The following is a 27,979-nucleotide window of genomic DNA, read 5'->3' as shown; positions in this document are numbered from 1 at the left end:
TATAACAAAGCCCAAGACTCTAACATTAAGTATCAAGCCGACAGCTGAACACTGTCCACCGGTTTAGCTGGTAAAATATCCTATACGTTATCAATAAAAAAGCAAAATGTTTATTAAATTATTTCTTGAAGAAAAATGATAAGAAGACAAAGCATATATGTGTAAGTGAAGGAGAAGGGGGGAGAGAGAGAGAGAGAGAGAGAGAGTAGAGAAGAGATGGCCGATTGATTGAGGCTAAGAATCATAGCTCCAATGCCCTCTCCTCCTCACACTCTTGTTTCACTTCAATCTTTGGTGTTGGAGGTTTTGGTTCACTTAAAGTAAAGCCCATCATATAATAGAAATTTGTTGTTATACTGGTGATAATCAAGATAGAATGGAGGCAAATGCCGGAATGGTGGCTGGATCGCACAAGAGGAATGAGCTTGTTAGAATCCGGCATGATTCTGATAGTGGGGTATGCTGATCTTTTTCTTTCTTTGTGGGGTTTGGGTGAACGTGCATTTGGGTTTTAGTTGTTGAATTTGTTGTTTTGTTTTTCGGTTTCTGTGAAATGGTTGTTTGGGGTTGGATCTGATTGCTAATGTGTTGAAGTGTTTCTGGAGCTAAAGTTTGGATCTTGACATGGATTGGGAAATGGGTTGTCAATTTTGTTGAAGTTGTTTTGCTGCACTTTGTGTATTTTGTTTGCATGTCATTTTATATGATGCAATGTTCAGATCTGACTGTTGGTTAGAGTGACTATTGGAGTCAAATTTGTGTCTGTGTAGAAATCAGGAAGTGGACTGTCATTGCTATCGATGTATCACTCTTTAACTTCTTCTGCTCAGACTTTTATTTTATTTCTCCTCTTTCATCTCCTTTCGTCTTTTGTTGAACTCCAGATTCACTTGATTACTTCCTGCGTTTCTTACTTATATATGTTTCTTTTACGTTTGAGTTTGATGAGGATCAGCTGAAATTCTAAGTCTTCAGCTCGTTTTGCTATCAATTTTGATTGTTGATGTGAAGGAATTGGCATATTAATATGGGATCAGAGAAAAGAGACTACCTATTCACTAGTTTCAACTGAAAATCTGATATCTTATCGTTTACTTGACGAATGGTTTGATGGAATTGGATCCCTGCATTTGATTTATCTTGACTCTTCATGACTTGGCAAAGCACATTATTATTTTACCTCTTTTTGGATAATGTGCTGATTGCTCTGTGGCTTAGTACCCGGGTTTTGGAGGTTCTACCGCAACTTCTCTTGTGGACTAGACATTACATTTGAGCTTCTCTAGGATGTACTTTTCCATTACATGTTCAACTTTCTTTGCTTTAGATTTTGTTCAGCATTTTGTAATTTATCTGGATTAAATTGCATTGGAGCATGATGAGGGGACAATCTTGGAATCGATCAGTTTGTTTGTTTCATATGCAGCCGAAGCCCCTGAAGAATTTGAATGGTCAGATATGCCAAATATGTGGAGATACTGTTGGAGTGACTGCCAGTGGTGACTTGTTTGTTGCTTGCAATGAATGTGCTTTTCCAGTTTGCCGAGCCTGTTATGAGTATGAGCGGAAAGATGGAAATCAGTCATGCCCGCAGTGTAAGACTAGGTACAAGAGACAGAAAGGTTAGTCTGCTTCTCATAATTTGCTTTAGATTCGTCTATAATTTTTCTTCCCTCATTGTATGGAGGAGGAGCTTATAGTCCTACATTGTTTAGGGTGTCCAAGAGTTGACGGTGATGATGAAGAGGAAGATATTGATGATTTGGAGGATGAGTTTAATTATTCTCAGGGAAAAAGCAAGGCTAGATCTCAATGGCTTGGAGATGATGTTGAGCTATCTGCATCTTCTAGACGTGAATCACAGCAACCAATCCCTCTTCTTACCCATGGGCAGTCAGTAAGTCAGCAAAACTCACTCTTGGATGAATGTTTATTCACAATATACATAATATTCTCATGATGCATGTGTTTTTGCATTTTATTTACTTGATGTTTAGCAATTATATATGCTTTTCTCCCATCTCCTTGCACAAAATTAATAGGTCTCTGGTGAGATTCCTCCTTCTACACAAGACACGCACTCGGTCAGGAGTACTTCAGGACCTCTGGGCCCTGGAGACCGTGTTCAATCTCTTCCTTATGTTGATCCACGGCGGCCAGGTAGTTGCTTCTAAAATAAGTTCATCACCCAATATGTCCTAGATCTTTGTCGTATCCGAACAACTGACAAGATCATTAAATTTTGTGCAGTTCCTGTAAGAATTGTCGATCCTTCCAAAGACTTGAATTCTTATGGACTTGGAAATGTTGACTGGAAGGAGAGAGTGGAAGGTTGGAAGCTGAAACAGGAAAAGAATATGGTCCAGATGACCAACAAATACAGTGAAGGGAAAGGAGATATCGAAGGCACAGGGTCAAATGGAGAAGAACTTCAGACGTAAGCGTATTGGCATTGGTTATTTGCTTTGAGAATTATAAAGATAAATGTAAAATGATAAATTCAAACATTTCTTGCTGGCCTCAGGTCTAGAATTGTTGAAGAGTACAGAACTCTTCTTGAGTAGTCTATTATTTCTGCCAAAACAATCAAATAATCAGATTCGGTTTTCAGTTTGCATGATGCATTAATTACTATGAGCATAGAGGTCTCCTTTTGCTCTTTGTTGGATATAAATTTAATCTAGATGTCTAAGTGCTGCTAATAGTTTGTCGTGCTGTCAGGGCTGATGATGCTCGCCAACCATTGAGCCGGGTCGTGCCCATTCCTTCTTCACATCTTACTCCTTATCGTGTTGTGATCATTCTCCGATTGATAATCTTGGGCTTTTTCTTGCAATATCGTTGTACTCATCCGGTGAAGGATGCTTATCCTCTGTGGCTGACATCAGTCATCTGTGAGATCTGGTTTGCCTTATCCTGGCTTCTGGATCAGTTTCCAAAATGGTATCCTATTAACCGTGAGACATACCTTGAAAGACTTGCCTTGAGGTTAGTCAATTTTATTCCATCCTCAACAAGTTAAACCCTTTGTTGTATTGAAGCTTGGACAAGTTGGGTGAGTTCTGAGCTTACCCTATTCCTTTTTTGTTGTCAGGTATGACAGAGAGGGCGAGCCTTCACAGTTAGCACCTGTCGATGTGTTTGTGAGTACAGTGGATCCTATGAAAGAGCCTCCTCTTATAACTGCCAACACTGTGCTGTCCATTCTTGCTGTGGATTACCCTGTCGACAAAGTCTCCTGTTATGTTTCAGATGATGGTGCAGCAATGCTGACCTTTGAAGCCCTCTCTGAAACTGCAGAATTTGCCAGGAAATGGGTTCCTTTCTGCAAGAAGCACAATATTGAGCCCAGAGCCCCCGAGTTCTATTTTGCTCAGAAGATAGATTACCTGAAAGACAAGATTCAGCCTTCCTTTGTGAAAGAGCGCAGAGCAATGAAGGTAAGTGATAATTGATAACTAGTGATCTCCCTGAATTTGCTTTTCTGAGAGTTCATCCCACAGCAAGCATAGTGCAACTTCTGATCTTCCTACCTTATCTCCGTCGGTTCATCTAGTAAGGCAGGAAACAAGTGAGGGGGTAACTTTAATTGCAAACTTTTTTCCTGCAGAGAGAATATGAAGAATTTAAGGTACGGATCAATGCTCTTGTTGCAAAGGCTCAAAAGATGCCTGAAGAAGGATGGACAATGCAAGATGGAACTCCTTGGCCTGGAAATAATACCCGTGATCATCCAGGAATGATTCAGGTATTTTCTTTTAATTTAATGTTTATTAAGTGTTTGTTACTGTTCCTGCTCTATTTTCCTGGTCTAATCTTTTTATCCTGACCTTGCTAAACAGGTCTTTCTGGGGCACAGTGGTGGCCTTGATACAGATGGAAATGAGCTACCTCGGCTGGTTTATGTTTCTCGTGAGAAGCGCCCAGGATTCCAACATCACAAGAAAGCCGGAGCTATGAACGCTTTGGTAGGTGATTGATGATCCTGTGGCTATTTTTGTATCAGATTTGTGAGCTAAAGTTTTTGATAGCAGTGATTTGCTGTAGAATTGGTGGAGTTGCTAAAACTAATGAAGAAACTGATGAGTAACTAATTATATGATCTCTGGTTAACATAATATGACATGAATTGAATTCATTCCTCATATACTTCTCTAGACTTTTAACACCTAGTTCTTTGAAAGATAAGCTAAGTTGTTTTATGTTACTATATCTGAGAATACTGGTAGTCTACACTTGATGCTTAGTGGGCATAAGCTCGTACCTCAATGCTGTTATGTTCAAGATTCAAGAGTTGATTTGGTGTGTGGTTGAGAGGCCTGGCTCCAAACATACAGCATTTTTGCCAGCCATTTGCATCTTACTTCAATTTAGTTTTCATCAAGAAAGTATTTCAAGATATGAGTAGCATTCTGAGGGTCTTGAGCAAACAAGTTTCTTAGTCCACCCTTTGTTTTTCTCTTTTCTCTTTTCATATTTCTTTGTCTTATCATTTTGGCTTGTGATTTCTATATGACAGTCTTATTTTATGTGCTTCAGATTCGTGTCTCCGCTGTCCTCACAAATGGAGCATATCTTTTGAATGTTGATTGTGACCACTACTTCAACAACAGCAAAGCTCTTAAAGAAGCCATGTGCTTTATGATGGATCGTGTTCTTGGAAAGAAGACTTGCTATGTGCAATTCCCACAGCGTTTCGATGGCATTGATTTGCATGATCGATATGCTAACCGCAACATCGTCTTCTTTGATGTGGGTGTCACTTGATGTTTTACAGCTCTGAATATTTGGTATAAGTGTTATCTCCATGATCTGTGCAATAGTAATGCTAAATATTTGTCACTGCAGATCAACTTGAAGGGGTTGGATGGCCTTCAGGGCCCTGTTTATGTGGGAACTGGGTGTTGCTTTAATAGGCAAGCTCTTTATGGGTATGATCCAGTCCTAACAGAAGAAGATCTGCAACCAAACATTATTGTCAAAAGTTGTTGTGGTACAAGGAAGAAGGGAAGAAGTGCTAATAAGAAGTACATTGATAAGAAGCGAGAAATGAAAAGAACTGAATCGAACATTCCTATCTTCAACATAGAAGATATGGAAGAGGGTGTCGAAGGTACTTTTTACTGATAGATTCATTATTTTCTTTGATTTTCATAACTCAAGTCAATGAGGTCCCTTGTCATTTGTATTCACCATCTGACAATAATATAAGGTGATATTTACTGAGTTGTTCACCCCTTGGATAAAATTATTTAAAGGACATGTGTATCTGGATAGAAGTGAATCATTTCACCTGCTTTGCACATCACATTAGCAAAAAACAACCAAGCTTGAAAATCTTTGCAAATCTTTTAAAATCTTTTTACTAATTTAACCCTGCAAAAACTATTTCCTTGATTAATATTCTACACTGATGCCCTTTTTCCTCTCTGCTGTAGTTTGGATTATCTAGAATATTTGAGTGCTTTGCTCGAAATGCTAAAGTTTCTGTGTGTTTCACAAATTCAAGTATTACTGATTTCTTCATGATTCTCATATGGACTGGTTGATGCCAATTGCATTCCATGTTTTTGACAGGATATGACGATGAGAAGTCACTTCTTATGTCTCAGAAGAGCTTGGAGAAGCGTTTCGGTCAATCTCCAGTCTTCATTGCTGCTACTTTTATGGAAATGGGAGGCATCCCACCGACGACAAATCCGTCTACTCTCTTGAAAGAAGCAATTCATGTCATTAGCTGTGGATACGAGGATAAGACTGAGTGGGGCAAAGAGGTGCTTTTTTACAATAATAGTTCTATGATCTAGAGAATTTCCACTTTTTATATTAGGTCATTAGCTAATAGTTTTATTGTTTTAGATCGGGTGGATCTACGGTTCCGTCACAGAGGATATTTTAACTGGGTTTAAGATGCACGCGCGAGGATGGATTTCTATCTATTGTATGCCTCCTCGCCCTGCGTTCAAAGGGTCTGCTCCCATCAATCTGTCCGATCGTTTGAACCAGGTCCTTAGGTGGGCTCTTGGATCCATTGAAATTCTTCTAAGCAGGCATTGTCCCATATGGTATGGCTACAACGGGAGACTACAGCTCCTAGAGAGACTCGCATATATCAACACCATTGTTTATCCGCTCACCTCAATTCCGTTGCTTGCTTATTGTGTTCTTCCTGCTATCTGTCTTCTCACTAACAAATTTATCATTCCAGAGGTAAGCAACAAATTTTTCACTGTGATTACTAAAATGTTTATATGTTTTTTCTTTGTCCTTTACTTTGTACCTTTGGTTTACTTTACCAGAAGACATATATCTAGGTATCTCCATGTAGACTACAGATTCAGCATGACAATGGAATTTCTTCTTCTTTTCTATTTATTTTTATTCAATTTTCTGAACTCCATTTCCTATTCTTCTGCAGATAAGCAATTTTGCTAGCATGTGGTTCATTCTTCTCTTCGTCTCGATTTTTGCCACTGGGATACTGGAAATGAGGTGGGGTGGTGTTAGCGTTGAGGACTGGTGGAGAAACGAACAATTCTGGGTCATTGGTGGGACATCGGCTCATCTCTTTGCCGTCTTCCAGGGTCTCCTGAAAGTACTTGCTGGAATTGATACCAATTTCACTGTCACTTCAAAGGCATCAGACGATGATGGAGAGTTTGCTGAGCTTTACGTGTTCAAATGGACGTCCCTCCTCATTCCTCCCACCACCGTCCTCATTGTGAACTTGGTGGGAATTGTAGCCGGTGTTTCCTATGCTATTAACAGTGGATATCAGTCGTGGGGTCCTCTTTTTGGGAAATTGTTTTTCGCCATTTGGGTTATCGTCCACCTTTATCCTTTCCTCAAAGGTTTGTTGGGACGGCAAAATCGCACTCCTACAATCGTCATCGTCTGGTCTATTCTCCTTGCATCCATTTTCTCTCTGCTTTGGGTGCGGATCGACCCCTTCACATCAGAAGCCACAAGGAGGGCTGCAAATGGACAATGTGGGGTCAACTGCTAGCATATTTGAAGCTCATTTTGTAAGACCATGTTCCAGTCTCTCCGCCCGATGCTTGCATTTTGCATATAAGACGGACAAGAAACTAAGGTGAAAACTTATGTTTGCGGCCCCTAAAATTATGTTGTAGTATTTTACATTGTCAAAAATGGGTTGTGATGGATAAATTTGTCAGAAACTAAATTAAGTTTGGTAATGTGGGGTCACCGCTAGCATATTCGAAGCTCATTTTGTATATAAGACGGACAAGAAACTATTGGGGTGAAAACTTATGTTTGCGGTCCCCTAAAGTTATGTTATAGTATCCTACATTGTCGAAAATGAGTGTGATGGATAAATTTGTCAGACACTAAATTAAGTTATGGTAATTTAAACCAGTTCATACCTTTTGTATACAATGTCCCTCGGGCATTTTCAGGTCTAGGGACCCTGCAAGTATAGGTGTGTTAAGACAAGTTGTCAATTTCTCTGTAGTAACTTCGCGGATTGTTGCTGAAACTGTGTATTAGCAATTGAGATTGGTGGACTTTAAGTGAAAGTGAATTATTTATGCTTCAAAGTCAAGATCTTTGTTATTTTTTAGATTGATTTGCAAGAACTGATTCTATGTTGCCTCAACTTGTATGTATTCTTTATCCTCAGAGAATAAAAACCACAGTAGCGTCTTCCTAAGCACATACATCAGCTTCTCACCTCAGAATGCATGATATTCAAGCCAAACTTTCAACTCCGAGGAACATGATGAAATCTCTGTCAAGTCAATCTCAAAAACTCTGTATGTCTATGGGTTATGGGTGAAACCAGGTTTTGATTTATTCGCCTAAGAGTTCTTCCTATTCCTCATCTTCTTTCTCTACCAAAATCTTCTTGCATGCTTCGTAGCACATGAAAGATATCCCTGCAGCAGGCACCAACTTCAAACAACTCGGGCCAAGCCCTTTGTACAATCCCACAATTCCTTCATGTTCGAGTATGCTAGCAAGAGCATGAAGCACATTCTTGTATACCTGCCTCCCGCTGACGGCTCCAACCTGCATATGCTTATGAGCCACTTCAAGAGGAAAAGTAGCACTGCTACAGATGGCACCAGCTGCAGACTCAATCAAGAGGGTCTCTATATTGCCTATGTTTTCTTGTTTGAAGATCTTCCGGTAGGCTTTTCGCAAAGTGTCGTATGCACAATAGTTGGCGGCAACATATGGTATCACCCCAATAAGACTAGGAGTGAGGCCATGATAGAGCTCTCCCGGCCCACCCTCTTGCAATATTTTCACAAAAGCATCTAGCAAACCATTGTACACTCCTCTCTGTATTATGGGAATAGAGTAAAACGCATAAATTGCAAAAGAAATTGCAGGAACTGTTGGATATTACGTGATCTTACCTGTATGGATCGAGTCTTGAGTAACTCAAGGGGGTATGTGACGAGAGTTGAGCTGACTCCAGCACAGGCTCCCGCAACCAATAAAGGAGGAATAGGCAATCTGGGGTTTTCACCAGGTCTTGGAGACAAGTTTTTGTTCACAGTATCATAAACAAATAACTGCAAAACATGTGTAGCTTTCAGGAATGATAAAAACATTGGAAGAATCTATATAAAAAATGATGCTCCAAGTTGTACAATCTGAACTAGATATAGATATTTTGAAGAATGCTAATGAACAAAGGCCTGGTGATTAGATAGCCTAGTTATACTTGCATAAAATACTGACAGTGAGGATGAGGTAAATTATAGAAATTTATAGTAACAACTCAACTGCATGCAAAGTAGTATTTAACAGCAATACATGAGAGAAATGACTTTGTGGAGGAGAAAAGGGTGGGAGAGAAGAAGAAGAGCAACCTAGTTGCACAAACAGAATGATGGTCTCATCTAGCTAGGGCAATACAAAAGGAACTAGGGAAGAAATATATATCACTAACGGATGTAATCAACTGTCCCTGTCAGGTTAAAGACCTGAAGACAAAGTAGGACAAGGTAAGAAAAGAAAAGAATAGGTTGTACTAATTATCTATATCCTTCCTGTCTCCGCTTCTTGACCCTCCTCCTACTTCTTGTTGAGAATGCAGCACATGTTATGTGGGATCCAGGTTGAAGTGCAACAACAGACAGAAAAGTAACAGCCGACAGAGGCGATGCGAGGAGGAAGACGCATGCTTTGGAGGAATGTGTTTTTAAATACGATTGTATAAGTATGATGATATGTGTGCCATGTGTGGCTGACGTGTTTAAGTCAGTTGTGAGATGGTTAGTCAGTTAGGAGATATTTCTTTTGTTGCCTTTCTTCCTCTTCTGTATTTAAGCAAAAGCTCTATACATATTTTTGTCACTGAGAACTTCCACCCTTGAATAATGAAAGCTTCCACACAATTCTCCATGGCGTCCATCGATGAAAGCTCTGCTAATTTCCTTTTCAACATGGTATGAGAGCTTTCCTTGTGAAGGTCTCTGCATACTTCGTCCCCTGCCTACTGTTCCGTTAACTGTTGATATTAATGTTTTCACTTCCTTTCCGTCTTCTTCAGATAGTCCAGCTGTTGAGCTCAGTCCTCCTTCACCCGGTACTGATCCTATTAGGAATACTGAATCCTCTCTTCCTCTACGTCGGTCTTAGCGACCACACACTAAACCTTCTTGGCTCATAGATTTTGTTTGTCACTTGACTGATCATTCTAATTCACCTGCTCTCACCAACTTTAGCCCTGCTATTTGGGGTTTGTAGCTTCACTATCTCTTTTGAAAGAACCAAGATCTTATAGGCAAACTTCATCTAGTCCCCAATGGGTGGAGGCCATGAATCAAGAGTTGCAAGTTTTTAAACGTAATCAGACCTGAGTTGTTATTCCGCTGCCTTTTGGAAAACATGCCATTGGTTGTAAGTGGGTATATAAAATCAAGCTGAAGGATGACAGATCAATGGAATGGTACAAGGTGCGGTTAGTAGCCAAAGGGTACATGCAGGTAGAAGGGGTGTATTACAATGAGCATTTTTCCCCTGGTGCGAAAACTGTCACAATGCACTTGTTCTTAGCCATTGCTACAACTTTTAAATGGTCTATTCATCAGATTGATATTAACAACGCTTTCTTTAATGGGCATCTTAAAAGGAAGAAATTTTTATGCCTGCTCCAAAGGGTTATGTTGTTGCTCGTAGACATGTCTGCAAACTCAATCGTTCACTATATGGTTTGAAACAAGCCTTGCATCAACGAAATCAACAATTTACACAAAGTTTGGCTTCTTATGGTTTTAAACAATCTAAACATGATTACTGTCTTTTTCTTCAAGCAGGCAGATTGGGCTTCATTGGTCTCTTAGTGTATGTTGATGACGTCCTCATCATGGCACCTATAAAGGCCTTGATCTCGCAGGTGAAAGCTTATCTTGATAACCTCTTCACTATCAAGGATTTAGGTTGTGCTCGTTATTTTATGGGTTTACAAATTGCTCGTTCTGACCTTGGCACTTTCTTCACTCAGACTAAATATACCATGGATATCATCACTATCTGTAGGTTACTTCAGGGAAAACTGCTACTACCCCTCTGCCATAGGGATAGAAACTACATTCCAATAATGATGCTAGGCTTGCTGATCCTAAACCTTATCATAGCCTAGTGGGTCGCCTATTGTATCTCAGTTTTACACATCCTGATATCTCCTATGGTGTACAACACTTAAGTCAGTTTCTACAACATCCCTGTCAGGCACATTGGAATGCCGCGTTTCATATAGTGCGATATTTGAAGGGCTCTTCTGCGAAGGGTCTTTTGTTCCCTTCTCTTCTAACTCACTCCAGGTCCATGCTTTTTCTGTGATGCGGACTAAAGGTCTTGCCTTGATTCCAAACATTCCCTCACTGGGTTTCGTGTTTTTTCCTTGGGGATGCTTTGATTTCATGAAAGACCAAGAAATAGTGTACAGTGTCGCGCTCCCGTAGTATGGCCGCTATTGTTTATGAATTGAAATGGATTTCATATCTTCTTCATGATTTTGGTGTTTCTCCTACTGTTCCTATCCATTTGCATTGTGATAATCTGGCTGCATTGCCTATCATGGCTAATCCTGCTTTTCACGAGCGAATGAAGCATTTGGACATTGACATTGTGCGTAATTGCTATAAGGATGGTTTCATTGCTCCTGAGTTTGTTTGCAACAAGGAGCTTGCTGACTTGTTAACGAGAACTCTTTCTGGTGTTGTTTTTTCTGCTTTAGTGCGCAAGTTGGGCTTGTTGGCTGGTTCTCCAAGTCCAACTTGTGGAGGGATGTTGACAATGCAACATATGTTAATAGAGGCGATGCAAGGAAGAACATGCGTGCTTTGGAGAAATGCGTTTTTCTTTTCCTTTGTAAATATGATTCTTTAAGGATGATGGTGTGTCCATGTGTGGCTGACGTGTTTAAGTCAGTTGTGAGATGGTTAGTCAGTTAGGAGATATTTCTGCCTTTCATCTTCTTTTGTATTTAAGCATAGGCTCTGTACATATTTTTTAAACCAAGAATTTCCACCCTTGATTAATGGAAGATTCCACACAATTCTCCATGGCCTCCATTGATGAAAGCTCTGCTAATTTCCTTTCAACACTTCTAGCAGACAAGACAGGTTCAGAACCCATATAATCAGTCGAGTTTTACCCATTCATTTCCCTTCCCAAATCCCATTTTCAAACATGAGATAGCACTAGAAAAGATTAACTTTGTATGTATCAACTGTAGGATATCACTTTCCAGGAAAGTTCCAAGCCCCAATATAGAACCTATCAACTATTAGAAAATATCAAAGGGTCCAAAAAACCCCTACAACTATTTCGCAGAATAAAGAATTACAGATCTATACAATTAGAAAACTGAAATATACAGTAAATAATTAAACAAGGGTGGAAGAAGTAGATACCAAAACAGGTTTACAAAAATTAGGCTAAGAAGGCTAGATCCAGACACTGTGAATCCAAAAGCCACAAAGGTCTGCAACCCAAGCTCACGGTTACTTGGAGGCATAGAGCCACAAAGGTAAAAGTCCACACAAGATCAGTCAACCACAAAGGTTTGTTCACGAAGAACTTTAGGGTACAGAAAAGGAGATCAGAAAGAGGAGATAGTTTTTAGGTTCTCTTGCAAAACCAGAATGAAACCAATAATATAGAGAGATTACCCATTTATTACTGGATAGAAAGATTGAGGAAAATGGCAGTGAAGGGAGAAACGAGAAATAGCGGAGGAAAAACAAAACGAGAGAAATGGGGAGAGAGAAGACAAAGGGAATTGAGGCTCGGAAATAGGGTTAGGGTTTTGACTAAGAGAGAGGAAGAAATAACCTATTTAAAAAGACAAATCGAGTTGACGTAATGGACCGGGTAAAGGAATTGAGGTTGTGTAGATCCAACCATCCAATAAGATGGGCTGGGCCAAAAGTAGATTTGGGCCACAATTTATTTACATTAACATTAACAACTATAAGAATGGGGAGTTCCCGATTCAACAAATGTCTTCAAAACACAATCAATGGTGCAACAAGAGAGTCTCTAGCTAAGCACCATAATACATAACAAAAATGATCAAAGGCGTGCATAGCTCCGCAGGAAACACCATTTAGCAAAAAACAACTGAAATCTAAAATAATAAATAGATAGAACCAAGTCCGTTAAAACAAAAGAAAGAATGCTGAATCAGAGTATGAATGAGAGCAGCAACAAATGGATATAGTTCACTCATTTCTTGAACTTCTTTATACGTCTATGGCTTTGCTCGGTGCCACTCGAATCACATTAACAAAATTCCCTCTAAACAATCCCGTCCATTCATCTGTTTTCATGATGTCCTTGAACACCTCAGTGGTGGAATGCCCACTGCTTCTCACCATCAAATGAGTCATAATCATCTCCAGCGGAGCCACTGCAGTCCTTGAAACAGCTCCAACAATTCCACCGCTGATTAACCTTCTCAATGAAGGATTCGAGATCTTAATCTTAAGCCAAACCCCACTTTTCTTCCTCTTTTCTACCAATCTATTTTCCTCCTCTAGCATGCCAAAGATCTTAAACCTCTCAGGCAGCGTTACATACTTCATTCTACATACGTAATCTGAGACCACCATTTTCATTATTTTCCATTTGCCCCACAGAGGCAAACAAGCCACCAACAACGTAAAAGTTGCAATCTTTAAAGCTCAGTTGAAGCCCCAAACGAGAATCTGATGAGCATCCATTGTTCTTTAACTCCAAAGACTACATTTTTCCTCTGTTACCCATCATTCAAGACTTTGAGAGACCACAAAAGCAACTCCTTCTATCACTCACACTTATTTCCTATTATAAAATATGGCCCAATGACCCATTAAGTGGTAGGCCCATTTTCTGAAAGCCCACACCCAAAACCTGACCCATCACCCGAACCCGACCCATGTACCCCACCTATTTATACCTAACCCTAATTTCTTTCGCTCATTTTTCCCCTCTCTTCTATTTGTCCGCCTTCCTCTCTTTCCCTCTACCTTCCGTCTGCTTATCTATTCACCGCTATTAATGGCGGTGACTTTCCGAAGCCATACCAATGGCTTTTGGAAAGCCACCCTCACCTTTCCTTTTCCACCGATCCTTCATCCCTTTAAAAGGACTTGGCCTTCGGCCAAGAAAAAACAACAGTTCCATTTTCTTGAGTTTATTATCCTCTTTCCTTTCTTTCTCTTAAAGTTCTCTATGAACTAGTGGTGGGTCTTGGTGACCGATTGTTTGGATCTCTGTGATCTGAAAGTTGAGGTGTTGTTGAGGTATTGTAGTGGTGCAACCATGGGTCGGTTTCGATTGTTTTGGGTGCGGTGCCTTGTGACCGTGTTCCCTATTGTTTGGATCTGACTTTTTGGAGCCTCTTTTATCCACATACTGTTATTCCTTTATTCTTTTAGTTTATTATTATTATCATTCGTGATTTGTAATATTGGCCTCTAATTATTTAAGGAGTTTCGTACTCCATTTCTGTAATAGTTGATAGACTATTTTTGTCGAAGGAATTACCACAAAGGGGCTTCTTCCTCCCAACATCTCCCTCCCTCTCTCTCTCTCTCTGTTTCTCTATTTCTCTAGGCAAAATGATAAAGACAAAGGACCATAATACTCGAGTTTGAGCAAATGGGCAGGCAAAAACTCCATTGTTGACAACTGGGTAGGTGAAAATATTAGCTAAAGATTCTAGTCTTTTTTCCCCTTAAAATAAGAAGCTAGTAGGCCTGAGGAATAGGCAATTTGGGGTATGCAGATACATTAATAATGACATGTAGATGTGTGTGTGTTATGATTGCAGAATCTAAGAAAGGAAGGGATTTATGGTAGAATTATCTTAGCTGTGTTGTAAGCTTGATCAAGTGGCCTATATCATAAGCATCTTGGTTTGGTTCTAAGCCACGAAATCAACGAATCAGAACCCCAAGCACTATTTCTTTATGCGGAGAGTGGACTAAGAAAGAGGCCCCAACTCCACTGCATGTCCCAGTTATGTGAATTTGACTCAAAATTATTACATTGTGGGGATTTTGTGTTTCAAATTCCACTCAACGAAGTATAATACACTACAATCTCCTTCAATTGAAGAGTAGCTTATTGCAACGTACATTAATCTTATGGTTTGAATCTTAAATTATAATAGAGAAACAAGTGAAGGCAAAGAAACATGTAGCCAAAGTTACATCATTAAAAGCCGTGAAAGTATGTTTTTTTTCCAAGATTAAAATATCGGGTATGGTCTTCTGACTTCTGAGTGATGAAAGCTGGTGAAAATAAGATGATAGTAGATGCATGCTCTTGTTTTTTCTTTCCATTATGTAGTGTAACATCACCTTTATTTTTTCCTCCAATCTACCAATGAACTATGAAAATTTATTCAACAAATGGAATCAAGTCCCTTGAATACGATACTAAGCATGATGGCCTGTGAAGAAGTAACAGTGCTATGACTGATTTTCTGTTGGCTTCTCCTGGAAATAAGGATGAAGGTAACTAACGCCTTCAAGGTATAATGGTGTTTGCATTTCGATCAAGCGGGAAACCTGCACGCAAAGGCAAACATAATACATATTGAGTATATATAAACCTGAATTCACCTAATTACTTGCCTGCAGAAGCGGACTTTCCAGGTTAGTTATTTTAGTTTATGGACACTGGGAACAGCAAATATCTATCTGAAATAGTCTTATCATGGATGTGAGAAATTGAATTATGTTGAGTGGAACAAATAACACTCACAGCTCTTCTAAATGCAAACATCTCCTCTTGACCGGATAGAAGAGAAATAATTCCTGTGGTGGTTCCTCCTGAACTAACATTGCCTTCTGCCAGGACATCCCGTCGAAGCCTTGGGTTTTCTGTCTCTGTTTCAAACTGAAAGCTGTGAAAAGGATAGGACAGAGGTTCAGATACTAATTATACCAACCCCTGGATGAGATTGTTTTAGCTAACCTTAATTCTTAACTGACATATCCATGTTCTTGGCAAGAGAACGCCATTTGTATGTCCAACAAAGTTTCCATTGTGGGTAAAGTGATTAAGAGATGCAGTGAATAAAATATTTCACAGAATAAACAGTTGAATGTGACAGCTAGTACCATGTTATCAAGGAAGCAAGAACCAACAACATAAGACACTTGCCTCTCTAAATCAAACAATGTTCCCTCTTCAGTTCCTTGAAATAGATCATCAACAGAAGTAGCAGCAGAACAATATAGACGGCAATGATGATTGTATAATTCATCAACAAGGGTGATAAATCGCCTAGCCTGGCAAAGGAATAATCATTGGCTCATCACAAAAAACCATGTCCTGCGAAACTAACAAAATGCTGGAAGAATAACCGAAAGATGCAAAAAACATCTTCAGAGGCAAAGTTCTAACTCAAACAAACGTCATTTGCAGCAGAAGATCATAAAACTAGGAAAATGGATGCAGAGCTGCTCAAGCCTAGACTTGTGACCAGAACAAAGAGAGCACAAAATCAATTTCAATGCTCTGAAACACTATGTTTGAGCCAGTTCAAAAGGGTACATCAGAGATTAGTTATTTTTTCCAATAAAATGCACTTGATCATATCAAGTGTTACAATCTCCTGAGGAGCTCAGCTTTCACGATCAGTAGTGATTTAAGGACTATTTTTCAGGACATTGAACATATTTCAGAAGAGTCAGAAACATAAGTGACAGAAATTTAATTATATAATCTCAAAGGTAATAAGATGGGCGAAAACAATGTTACCTTGTCTCGGATACGCATACTCATAACTGGAATATCTCCTATGAAGACTGTGTGGTAGGTTTTAGCAATGGCAATGTAGTCAGCTGCCCCAATCTGCAAGCTTAATATCAGACTCCAGGGAAATAAGCAACTTCCTAACATTGATGTTCAAGACACAAAGAAAATATACTAAGAAAAATAATCATCAAAATGCAGCAGCCTGTGAAATAGTAAGAAAACTGACTAGGGGGCTTCCAGATTTAGATTTTTATTCTTATATATAGCTAAATTAATCTTTAAAGTAGTCCTGGATGCTTATTACAATTTTTTATTCTCTCAAATCTTCCTTCAACTGAAGGATTAAACATTCAAATATGCACTACGTGGTTCCTACTTGAGCAGCCTTTTTCTCATTGGAGTTGATTATTGATGCTTGTCTTAGATTGTTTAGCTCAAACTTCAATTCACACTCCAAGAGTCCTGTCACTACTAAATGTGGAACAAATATCTCTACAAAACTCATATTCCTATGTTATATCTGGGCTCCAAAAAAGAGGAATTTTAGACAAAGAAGTAATTAGTTAATGGCACACAGCGTTGACGTCAAACAGATAAAACATTTAAGAAAGATAAAGATCCACAGGGAAAACATACCGGTCGACCACATAGATATTCAAATGTGAAGCGCGCTGCCCCATTGCAGCTTTCAGGGACTTCCAATGTTCTGATCATAAGTGAGACAAATATATCATAAGGAGAAGTCAAAATATACATCCGCACAGGTTTTATGGTAGAATTACCGTCCGAACATCACAGGAAGCGTTTGAGAAGTGATCCTTCCTCCTGATTGGCTGACGACCAGGCTCCACATATTTTCATATTCCTTTATTTTGTTGCTATCTAGAGGCCAAAAGTAATGAGTCTGAAGATACACCAAGAAATTCCATGTTAAGGAGAAGCATATAACTTGCACTCAACTTTTCAAATGCCAAGCAAGACAGTAAGAAAATGGGAAAAAGAAGGAAACTAAAATGAATGATTTTGTCATCAACAACTCTCTCTAGCATACAGAGGTGATGTAAAATTATTGTAATTACATACCAATAACAAAGACATTTTATATAATATTTATTCATATATAACTATAGACATTCTACAAGAAGCAAAAAGATATATGAATTAAAGGCTGTGCTGCTGATGGAGGAATTTCAGCAAAAAGGGACCAGTGAAAATGTTAATTGGAAAACGAAAAGGGTAATACATTCTGTTGGAGTACCAAATTGGTTTCACACAAAAATACTCCATGAGTTCAACTTTAACTGCACACTTGATCTGGTTATGTTCATGTTCAACAAGTATCTGCCTTGAATAAGAAATAGGGAGTAAGTTATCAAGTGTCCCTCGGGCTTATATTTTGTTGACCACCGAAAGGCCAGATCGGTATTGAAGTTTTAAATACTTATCAACTGTATATACTGCACATATCCAGATGGTTTGTGACTAAAAGACAAGTGTTATAACTATACTTCAAAGTTTCTTGCCTGATCAATAGAACTTTCTGCTATATGACGACGGTAATCAATTTCACTTCCAATCAGAATAATTTCACAGTGCTCCTCCAGTCTGGCTATAAATTCTTGAAATATCTCTCTTTGCATGCCATCCTGAAAAAAGATTAAGAAAAATAAAGAAAAAGCAGATTGGGTTTGCTCCATTTAAAACCACTAAAAGGGAACAAAATCATGATCCGTTGCTGGAATAAATGAGTCTTTATCTGGAGATTTTACTTGAGACACACCTGATTTAAATCCCTTGGTGCGCGATTACTGGTGGCCACAAGAACCGTTCCTGTACTCAACAATCTGCTTACAATTCCAGATAAGGCCACAATAGCAAATACATCAACTGTCTGTAACAGAAAACCAAGATTGAGCTATTCATCTTAGAAGAATACCTCTGATCGAGCAGCATAAACACAAAGAAATAAGAATATGTGCCAGAACAGACAACTCATACATGATGAACTAACATTCATTTCTATAATCGCATGGACAGGCAATAGAATCACATGGATACACAGAATAAACCCAGTAACTACATAAGACATTGATAATTCAGTGAGACAATTATTCATGAAATCATATAGACCATATCTAAAGGTATAAATTAGTATATCCCTAAAGACTGTTAAATATAAATCATTGCTGGGAAGCTCAGCAGACATAGATAGTCGAACCTGTATTTCATCGAAGCAAAGAATACTAGATCCTCTTTGATATCCTTGCCTATCAACAAGAAACTTATCCGCGACAGCTGGAAGAATATTTTTCATTTTCATCTCTTGCTTATATCGTTCTTCTTCAGCTAGCCATTCCTTAATTTTTGTATCAAATGGAAGATTCATTACCCAGTTTGAAATGCTGGATTGAAGAGACTTTTCCATCTCTTGACTCTTCCATACTTTATGCATGAGATCGTGTATTTGAAGCATAGCCTGCCAATTATAGTTACAAAATTTTAGATTAGAAATAAGACATAGATGCTGAAAACATTATGATTTCTGATAAAATAAACCTTAGGAGATGAACAGTGATCATCTTTCTGTTATACCACACTTAATTCAACTTCTGCAATGTCTGTACACATACAAGGGGACTACTAAAGAAGGCCATCTCAGATTCAGACATGGAACAAGTTAAGACTTAGTCAGACATCAGTATTGTAAAATTTACTCCCTAATTATACTCGGTGAAAGAGTGATTCACCAGGCTTGACTATATTTGACGAACTTATTCATGGTTATAATGCTGTTAATAACAAATATAAAATCAAAGCTGTGTACTACTTTGGAAAATATAACAAACATGAAGTTAGAGATGTGTACTTCGTATGCCGCAACATGAGGCCACATTCCTCAAGTTCAGTAAGTAAACTAATAAAATGGTGAATTTCACAACTCAAAGTCATTTATTAGCTACCATTTTGGAGTAAATATTTCTCATCTTCCCTCATAAGTAGAAGCTGGAGTACATAAAACTCTCATTGTAATTGCTCAAATTACAAGTATGATATTCGTGTTGATGAACATAATTTACAGCAGACGTATGAAGGGATGCACAAACGAGAAATTTCACCATATCCCATGTTTAACAGTCTCATGCGGCAGTAAGGACACTCCAAGGCTGATTGATGCATAACTTTGCTCCAAGAGAAAGCCCCAATTCCAGAAAAAAATAGATTGTTTAATTTGTTTATTATATGTGTCTCCGACAGGAAGGGACAAAAGCTTGATGCTCTTCACTTTATAAGGATAGAACAAATAAAATGAAATCTTTCTTTTATATATCTGAAAGCAAAGATGATCAATATACACCATTTCAAATGATGACATAGTAGCGTACATTGCGGAAAGTGGAGGTGAGCACTTGCCTCATGAAAGTGAAGCCTTCTCCGATGTTGAACAATTCCTTCCGTGGCACTATAGAACATATCCATGAGCATTGTCTTCCCTAGATAAGGCGTATGAGCTATAAAAAGTTGCAAGAATGACTCCAGCATGAAACTTCTTTAAAATTGAGATATCAGGAATGTGGTGACATTATGGAGTAAATTAAATTTAGACAAAAATCAGCTGACATAATAACAGACAACAAAAGGATCAAGTAAGATGCAGCAACAAACCACTTCCAACATTTCCATAAATGTATAGGCCCTTGGGTGCTGGAGGAGCAGTAGGACGCTTGCCAACCAGTGAATCTAGTTTCTTTTCTCTGTTAAGATATGACACCCATTTCCCCACGCCTGGTTCAACATTATCAAATTTTCTGCAGAATCAAGAGAAAATCCATCAATAGAGGAATGGAAGTTTTAGATGAAGAAAGCAACAGCAAGTCTTAGAGGCGTCAATGGTTTAGAACGTCTAATTTCTTTTTCACCTTCAATATATAAAGTTACATTAGTTTACCAACATGGCTCTTCTATATCTGTTGAGGCACAAGAATAGGAAATTAACAACTTCCCTCACCACAAGTATGCTGGAGAGGCCAAGTATTACTCTGGAGGCCCCTCATGATGACAAAACCATGAGTTCTGCTTAATCATTTCTTGCTATACAAAAAGCTATAGCACCTAGCAAAAATCCTACCAGATGTTTCATTTGCACATAACCATGCATCGACTATGATTAGGTCTCAGACTCAGGCCTATGCCAAGAGGGAATTAATACCTCTCCCCAGTGGAAGCAAACCTGTAGACTAGGCTTTCCTTGAAACTGTTGCACTGGGCTCTTGCTTTGGTACTTAAAACTATTGCCTTGGCAAAAGTACTAATCAAAAGTTTAATCTTTTAGCAGCATAAGCACTGTGTTCTGGCTGTGAATTTGACCCACAAGCTTAACATTTCCCTCTTCGCCAGAGCAGTCAGTAGGCTAAAGTCCCATTGTTTATTGATTAGATTTTTAGCACACTCTAAACACTAGAAATGAGATTTTCATGACTCTCAGAATGCTTGGAGTTCTGGTGCATCAACAAACTGGAAATTTCTTGCTAAAAGAAAAGCTCCAGATGTATGACATGCACAGATGCAGGTGCAAGCAATCACAATAGGAAAACAATACAAAAAGAAGGCAAGATAAGATGGAATCTATTTGCCTCACCGTGACATCCACTTCTGAAACATATTCCTACGCTTGTTTATGGATGTTAAGGCATCTCCCTGTTGCTTTGACTTGGCTTCCTCCATCAAAAGCCTCCGCCGCTCATTTTCCCGGTTCTCTTCCCACTTGGCAAGATTTGCCTATGAAAAGCCAAGAAACATATATAAGAAATCATGGACATGATAATAGAGAAAAGGAAAGGCCCATCTTAACATAAGACCCACATGGTATTCCTCCATATCTTTCTCATATTGGTCCAGCCTTCCAAGCAAGCTATCCAGTTCCAAAGCAACCTTTTCCTGGTAAGGGTCGTGTTTCAATTTTCCTTGATTAACGAGACTCTTGTAATAAGCAAGCGGACCTGGAAGGGAGGGATCATGAGAATTCAAAGAAACCATAAGGAGGGTTCTTAGAGAAATTAACCACAGAAGAAACTGCATAAGTAATGTTATATTGGATGCTTAAAATTGGATCGCAGAATTGGAATTGGAGAAAATTCATTTGGAGAAACAAATATGCAAAGTCATAAGTTTTTCAGAATGACATTAGCTCAAATCAACAATTAACGAAAGGATTGATAGTTCTGGAGAACATAAATGCACTCCAAGTACATTTATCATCTTTCGAGTGACAAAATCAATCAGGTTTTATTTTCTTTGTTGAAGTAACATAATTTAAATTCTCGATACTCTTAATTTTTTTGTATTCTTTTATGAGTACAAGAACCTCACAATGATAAGGAATGTTAAACCCCACAAAACGTCCATAAACTAAGAAACTATAATTCTGATGATAAAACATTGTTACTGCACCGATTTTTATGAATCTACATTTAGGCAGTTGTTCTTCTGTTTCTAATCGATGCTATTTCATTTTGCAGAGTAGAAGTGAAATTCAAAAGTTCTGGGAAAGAATTTTCTTCTTAAAAGCTATGACGTGATATAATTGCTTGCACCAGTCAAGACATTCGGGATTGAAGCTTGCCATATATAACAGTGAAAACAGAGTTGATGATGTCCACCCCAAGAGAAAGCGTTAAAAATAAATAAAAAAGAATCATCAAACATAACCACAGATATCAATCAAGACAGATAACACTTCAAGAAACACCAGTAAACAAAATTTAAAATAAATTCAAAGAAAACCCACATTCAAGAATCACGACATGAATACGCACACACACGCACGTGCGTCTGTGTTTTCTTTTACAGAACATACACTAACCGGGACGCCTGGAGACAGAAGAATGTGCGCGATCACAGTAAAGCCGAAAATGGGTGAGGCGAAATTTAGAGGGTCGGTCAGAAAATCTAGAGGAAAGAAAAAACAAGATCCTTTTCATCTTTAAGGAAACTTATTCTCGTTTCTCTGGTTTCTTTTCGTTTTGGTCAGAAAAAAAGAGACTGGCAAGAAGAAGAAAGATGATATTGAGGAGGTGGTTTGATGGATTGATTGAGGTTAGTTAATTAAGATCCGATGCTAATCGTCATCGTCAGTATTATTTTTTGAAAAGGTCCGGAGAAGTAACGGGACATTTTAGAGTGACGTGGCCACGGCTTCAGCCAACCACTTGAGAACAGAGTATTTATTGGAAGTTTGGGTGTTCCCATGGCCATGAGCATTCACTGTATCATATTAGTTAGGCACTTTGGCATACATGAATTCTTGTCTATCTGCTGTGCTGCTTTCTTTACATATATATGTATTTCTCATTGAAAAATTGACATATTTATTGTCACAGGAAGAATTTTATTCTGTCGAATTTGATTATGCTTTTAAAATGTGAAAATCTTGGAGTGTAATATTAATTAATCAAAGATAACAAAAAAGAAACATTGAACCCCTCTCAACTCTTTGCTGCCAGGACAAACCTCCAAGCACGGAAACCATGGTGGATACAATGGTTTTCTTGATGAAGATCAGGTTTCAGTCGGCCCCTGCATTAGTTCATGCTCTTGGAACAAATCCCTTGCCTTCTAATGCCACCAGAATCAATGAATTCCATGCATAATAATCAGGTCTAATACTCTTTTCCACCATTTGCATAAACCACATTAGAGCTTGAATGGAAGTTCCCTTGCCTGCAAAAGGCTTTGATTATAAGGCCATAGCTTTCAGAATCAGGCAAGCAACCTCTCATCAAAAGGTCCTCCATTAGCCTCGCTGCCGTCCCAACTTTTCCCAGCCGACAGAACCCACTGATTAAAACATTAAAAGTTGAAGCAACTAAAAAATAACCATGGCCAATCATCTCATTCATTAGCTTGACTGCTTCATGAATCCATTTTTGGAAAATTCTTGAGTCAAACTTGCATATACAAGAGCACTTGGAAAGCCTCCTTCACTTATCTTATATAGAATTTGCTTTGCTTCCTCTATGCCACCCTCTTGACATAATTGCAGAATCCTCAAACTCCGACTCACAGCACGAGGGAAAAGGTTTCTTATATAGTGTAGAAACTCTAGCGCTTGATCAAGACAGTTGTCCTTGTATAAACCGTATAAAATGCTATAAGGACCAATATGGCCAGCACAACCACCCTTACCCTCAACCATTAATTCGAAGATCTTAAACCCATCCCCAGTCCTCCCACTTGAACAGAATCCATGTATTAGTGTCTCAAACGTGACAAAATTCCAATGTACACTGACCCTTTTCATTTCATCAAACATATCAAGAGCTGAATCCAACATTCCAGACTCACAGAAAACTGCAAACAGAACATTGGTTGTATCAGTGTTTGGTAGACATCCCTTTATCTCCATTTGCTTGACAAAGCCATATCCTGCTTCTACTTTTCCTGCTTCAACAAAACCCTTCAACAATGTGTTATAGGCCACTACATCAAGAGTCCGTCCATTGCGCTCCACTCTCTCTAATAACTCAACTCCTTCAGAGATACGCCCTGCATTCCATAGAATTTCTATCACCTTAGTCAAGGTAACATCTGGCACAAACCCATGACTAGAGCATTTCTCCATTATCACCAGAGCCTGCAATAGATTGTTGTCAGTACAATATGCTGATATCAAAATATTAAAAGTCACATCACTATATTCGTCCATTTCATTCATTAGGCTCCTCGCTCTACCAACCTTTCTATTCTTACAAAGAGTATGGATCAATGTATTGTACATAACAACATTCACCTATTCTATTTGTTAAGCAAAAGCCTTTAATCAAAATCCCGTAAGTGCAATCATCACCCTTCAGGCCATTCCCCATCATTTTCTTCCTCTAGAACTCCCTAGCAATATCAATACCTTCCTTCACCAGAACATCAAGAATTGTATTTAACAGCTTCAATGACGGGGCCCCTTTCCCAAACTTGGACACCAAATCAAACTCTCTAAATCACTTCCCTTGTCATTATAGCCCGCCCAAAGCCCCGGACAACAGTGATGAAAATGTCATCATCGGGGGATGAACCAATTTTCTTAGGCATTTCATCAAGCATTGTTCGACAACCTGAAATTGTCGAAAAGTACAGAGCTTGTTGATCAAAGCTCGGTAAGTGGACAGCGTGTGGGTAAAGTTGGGAATCTTCGAGGCCCATTCGAAGGTTTGGAGAGCTTCGTTTGCTGATTTCTGCTCCGAAATGAGATGGGCTATTTGCTGGTGGGTTGGTACTAAGAAAGATGTAGTTGAGGTGAATCTTGAATGTGAGTGTGAGAAAAGCGGCAGCTTCTGATTAGTTCTTCTAGTTAGTAGTTTTGAACTGTTGAAAATACTAGACATGGAGTTTGCAAAATCCAACCGAGCAGCGAGCGGCAACAAAGTAGCAAGTGAGGAGGAGCGCTCACGAGCATTTAGAGGTTCATAGTCATAAACACTTCTTCACGTAAAGTTGAACTTGTGAGCTTTAGAATGTATAAGAGAGCAGCAGAGCAGAACTGCCTCGCTCTCCTTCAGCTCTGCAACTCTTTGTTCAAACTCACTCAGATCCACGCAAAAATTCTCAAGCTTGGTCTCCAAAACAACCCTTTAGTCCTCACAAAATTCACCTCCATTTCTTCAGACCTTAGTGCTATCCACTATGCTTGTTCTTTTATTTTCTCCCCAGAATCAGACCTCCATTGCTACGATACCTTCCTTTTCAACAGTGTCATTAAAGCTTATGGAGAGACTACTCATTCTAAGACCACCGCTATATGTTACTACAAGGAAATGCTGAGTCATGGGGTTGAACCTAATAACTATACCTACCCTTTTGTGTTCAAGGCTTGTGCTGGCATTGGGGACTTGAATTTAGGCAAAATGGTTCATGGGTCGGTTTTGAAACTTGGGTTTTGTGGTGACACTCATGTCCTGAACGCTATGATTCATATGTACTGCAGTTGTGAAAGTGGAATTGAGGTCAGCGAAAAGCTGTTTGATGAAATGTCTAAGAGGAATTCGGTTTCTTGGAGTACGATGATGGGTGGGTATGTGAAGTGGGGCATGTCAAGTGAAGCTGTCAGATTGTTTAGAAGAATGCAGATTCTTGGAGTGAAGCCTGATGAGATTAGTATGGTGATGTTGCTGTCTGCATGTGCTGATTTGGGCGCCCTCGAGCTTGGGAGGTGGGTGGAGTCTTACATCGAGAGGGAGAAGATTGAGATGAGATCAGAGTTATGCAACGCGCTAATAGACATGTTTGCAAAGTGTGGTGATGTTAACAACGCGTTGGAGGTGTTTAGAGACATGCCTGAGAGTAAGAGGACTGTTGTTTCTTGGACTTCTGTTATTTTTGGTATGGCACTGCATGGTCGTGGTGTGGAGGCCGTTTCACTGTTTGAGGAGATGAAGGGAGCTGGGGTGGTTCCAGATGATGTTGCATTCATCGGATTGCTCACTGCTTGCAGCCATTCTGGTTTAGCAGCCAAAGGAAAACAGTATTTTGAGTCAATGGTCAATGATTATGGAATTGCACCGAGGATAGAGCATTATGGATGCATGGTGGATATGTTAAGCAGGGCTGGATCAGTGAAAGAGGCTATAGAGTTCATAGATAGAATGCCTGTCGCGCCAAATCCTGTTATCTGGAGAACTTTAATAGCTGCCTGTCATGCTCATGGCGAGCTGAATCTTGGTGAAAGAATAACAAAGGATCTCATTACAAATGAACCGTTGCAAGAATCCAACTATGTCCTACTCTCTAGCATTTATGCCAAAATGTCGGATTGGGAAAAGAAAACCACAGTTAGGGAAGCAATGGGGAAGAAGGGGATCAAAAAGGTCCCTGGAAGCACTATGATTGAGCTTAGTGATGGAATTTATGAGTTTGTTGCTGGAGATAAATCTCACAGCGAGTACGCAAAGATCAATGAAATGGTGGATGAGATGGAGAGAAACATGAGACAAGCTGGATATGTTGCCACAACATCAAACGTCTTGCTTGATATTGATGAAGAAGATAAAGAGGGTGCCCTGCACACGCATAGTGAAAAGCTAGCCATTGCATTTGCACTCCTGAAGACTCCTTCCGGATCTCCAATTCGAATTGTTAAAAACTTACGAGTTTGTGGGGACTGCCACTCTGCTACTAAGCTCATATCCCTGATATATAACAGAGAAATAGTAGTAAGAGATAGAAGCCGATTTCACCACTTTAAAGATGGATTGTGCTCATGTAGAGATTTCTGGTAGTTTAGTTACTGCTCTGGCATTGAAGAAAAAGGTTTCCGACAATTTCTCCTGCCTTAATTTCTGACAGTTATTTCACATTGGTATATCGGGATAAGCATTGTTTGTGATTGTAAGATTTTAAGACCCTGAAAAACTACAATGAGCATAACAGAAGAACAAGCTATATCTTTCTCTTTTAAGATTCTAAATGAAGTTCTGGCTGGCAACCGGTTGGACGGACCCAAGACTTGTATTGTTCAAAATCATGTCTTTTTGAGGCAATTAACGCTTCGAAATGCGATATGAACATAAACCAGAAAAAACATTCAGAAAAAGTATTTGTGTTTTGCAGGTGGTCAAGATCCTAATTATTAGTCTTTGCCACACCTAAATTTTAATCAATACAGCTTAAAGACAAAGCTTGGATCCAAATTTTTAAGGTTATCACCTAACTATGAGGTCGCCGAGATGATTAACATGATGAAAAACTAGGATTGGTCGTCAAAAGATGAGTAGAGTACATGGTTTTTTGTTACAAATTTATGCACCACTGATCTAATCAAGTCTTTTTTATATCAATATAATCATAATTGCGTTACCAAAAAATATATTTGGATGGTAAGTTCTGAATTGGATTATTGCCTGATGTATTTAGGTTTTCGGCCAAGTGCGACAGCGTTTAAAGGTTCATGATTGCAAACTCATGCAATTATATCCCACATAGCACAGAAAGAAATTACTCACAACGCACCACAAGAAATTATGGTACAGTATGCATGTACAATTGCGTTGCTCCTACTGGGTGGGGTGATGTGTCCTGATTCATAAGAAAACCCGATATCATTACTATATTACAAAATTAGAGGATATAGTAGAAGTCAGGAACTACAGCTGAGACAGTGTCGTCTTAGCATTTTTATACCATAAATTATATAATGTCAGCACCAAAGGCAAATCTACAATTTGGAGCGCGTTGTAGTTGCTACAGGTAACATTGAATTATTAAATTTGTAGACAAATATTTTTTCAAAGTAATAACACAAGTTTATATTATTTTTGCAAATTTGGACCTCGTCATGTATCATTCCACTTTGCCAAGGACTTGGTGCGGAAAGTGTATATATGGGCCAAATCCAAATAGATAAAAACCGTTTAATCCCAAATCCAAGCACAACTTCACCCGTACAGTACGAACAACAGTCTGGGTCATAAAAGATATACTGGATGAGATGCAATCTGATCAGGTTTCTTATATTCAAGACATTAGGTACATTTATACGAATATTTCATTTACTACAGTTTATCTGACAGTCTTATGATATAGACTTAGATGTCATTATGTAACTGATCTTAATCCCTAGCTGTGGAGATCAATATGTCCTTTAATATTCTATGTAGTAGTGGAAATGCATCATCTTGAATGGATCCTTCACCAATTCAGGGATGAGGCAAAATATTCCAAAAGCAGCAGATACTCAGAACATAAGTGTGCATAAGAT

General features: G+C 38.9%; 2 protein-coding genes and 3 pseudogenes across 4 annotated transcripts; 2 read left to right on the top strand and 3 right to left on the bottom strand.

Moving 5' to 3' along the window:
* The first annotated feature begins 156 nt into the window (after window positions 1-156).
* On the top strand, window positions 157-7,562 carry LOC105156633 (cellulose synthase A catalytic subunit 1 [UDP-forming]). The gene is made up of 14 exons (XM_011072866.3): window positions 157-457; window positions 1,427-1,622; window positions 1,716-1,897; window positions 2,043-2,160; window positions 2,251-2,437; window positions 2,722-2,988; window positions 3,095-3,440; window positions 3,611-3,748; window positions 3,843-3,968; window positions 4,540-4,752; window positions 4,849-5,113; window positions 5,578-5,774; window positions 5,860-6,210; window positions 6,419-7,562. Exons 1-14 carry the CDS (start codon window positions 377-379, stop codon window positions 7,004-7,006), a joined length of 3,255 nt encoding a protein of 1,084 aa, XP_011071168.1. The 5' UTR covers window positions 157-376; the 3' UTR covers window positions 7,007-7,562.
* Window positions 7,563-7,794: 232 nt separating this feature from the next.
* Window positions 7,795-13,254, bottom strand: LOC105155829 (adenine nucleotide transporter BT1, chloroplastic/mitochondrial-like; annotated as a pseudogene).
* A 1,353-nt stretch (window positions 13,255-14,607) lies between these two features.
* On the bottom strand, window positions 14,608-22,480 carry LOC105156495 (AFG1-like ATPase family protein). 3 transcript variants are annotated; one of them, XM_088881664.1, is made up of 15 exons: window positions 22,097-22,480; window positions 21,097-21,233; window positions 20,873-21,012; window positions 19,900-20,042; window positions 19,648-19,727; window positions 18,626-18,712; window positions 18,455-18,531; window positions 18,017-18,080; window positions 17,760-17,882; window positions 17,019-17,140; window positions 16,873-16,942; window positions 16,240-16,332; window positions 15,640-15,767; window positions 15,238-15,379; window positions 14,608-15,041 (listed from the first exon to the last, which is right to left on the bottom strand). In XM_088881664.1, exons 1-15 carry the CDS (start codon window positions 22,212-22,214, stop codon window positions 14,943-14,945), a joined length of 1,623 nt encoding a protein of 540 aa, XP_088737790.1. In that variant the 5' UTR covers window positions 22,215-22,480; the 3' UTR covers window positions 14,608-14,942. The 3 variants fall into 3 exon arrangements, with proteins under 3 accessions (XP_088737790.1, XP_011070982.1, XP_011071051.1); XM_011072680.3 differs by having other exon boundaries at window positions 18,017-18,127; window positions 18,455-18,712; XM_011072749.3 differs by having other exon boundaries at window positions 18,017-18,127; window positions 18,455-18,712; window positions 22,091-22,226.
* Window positions 22,481-22,619: 139 nt separating this feature from the next.
* LOC105156329 (pentatricopeptide repeat-containing protein At2g17525, mitochondrial pseudogene) lies at window positions 22,620-24,611 on the bottom strand (annotated as a pseudogene).
* A 129-nt stretch (window positions 24,612-24,740) lies between these two features.
* On the top strand, window positions 24,741-26,815 carry LOC105156410 (pentatricopeptide repeat-containing protein At4g21065 pseudogene; annotated as a pseudogene).
* The last annotated feature ends 1,164 nt before the right edge of the window (window positions 26,816-27,979 follow it).

The sequence above is a fragment of the Sesamum indicum genome, linkage group LG1, assembly GCF_026168435.1.
Source record: "Sesamum indicum cultivar Baizhima isolate 11 linkage group LG1, ASM2616843v1, whole genome shotgun sequence".
Taxonomy (NCBI): Eukaryota; Viridiplantae; Streptophyta; class Magnoliopsida; order Lamiales; family Pedaliaceae; genus Sesamum; species Sesamum indicum.
The sequence above is the reverse complement of the archived record's forward strand: the minus strand, read 5'-3'. Positions and strand labels throughout refer to the sequence as shown.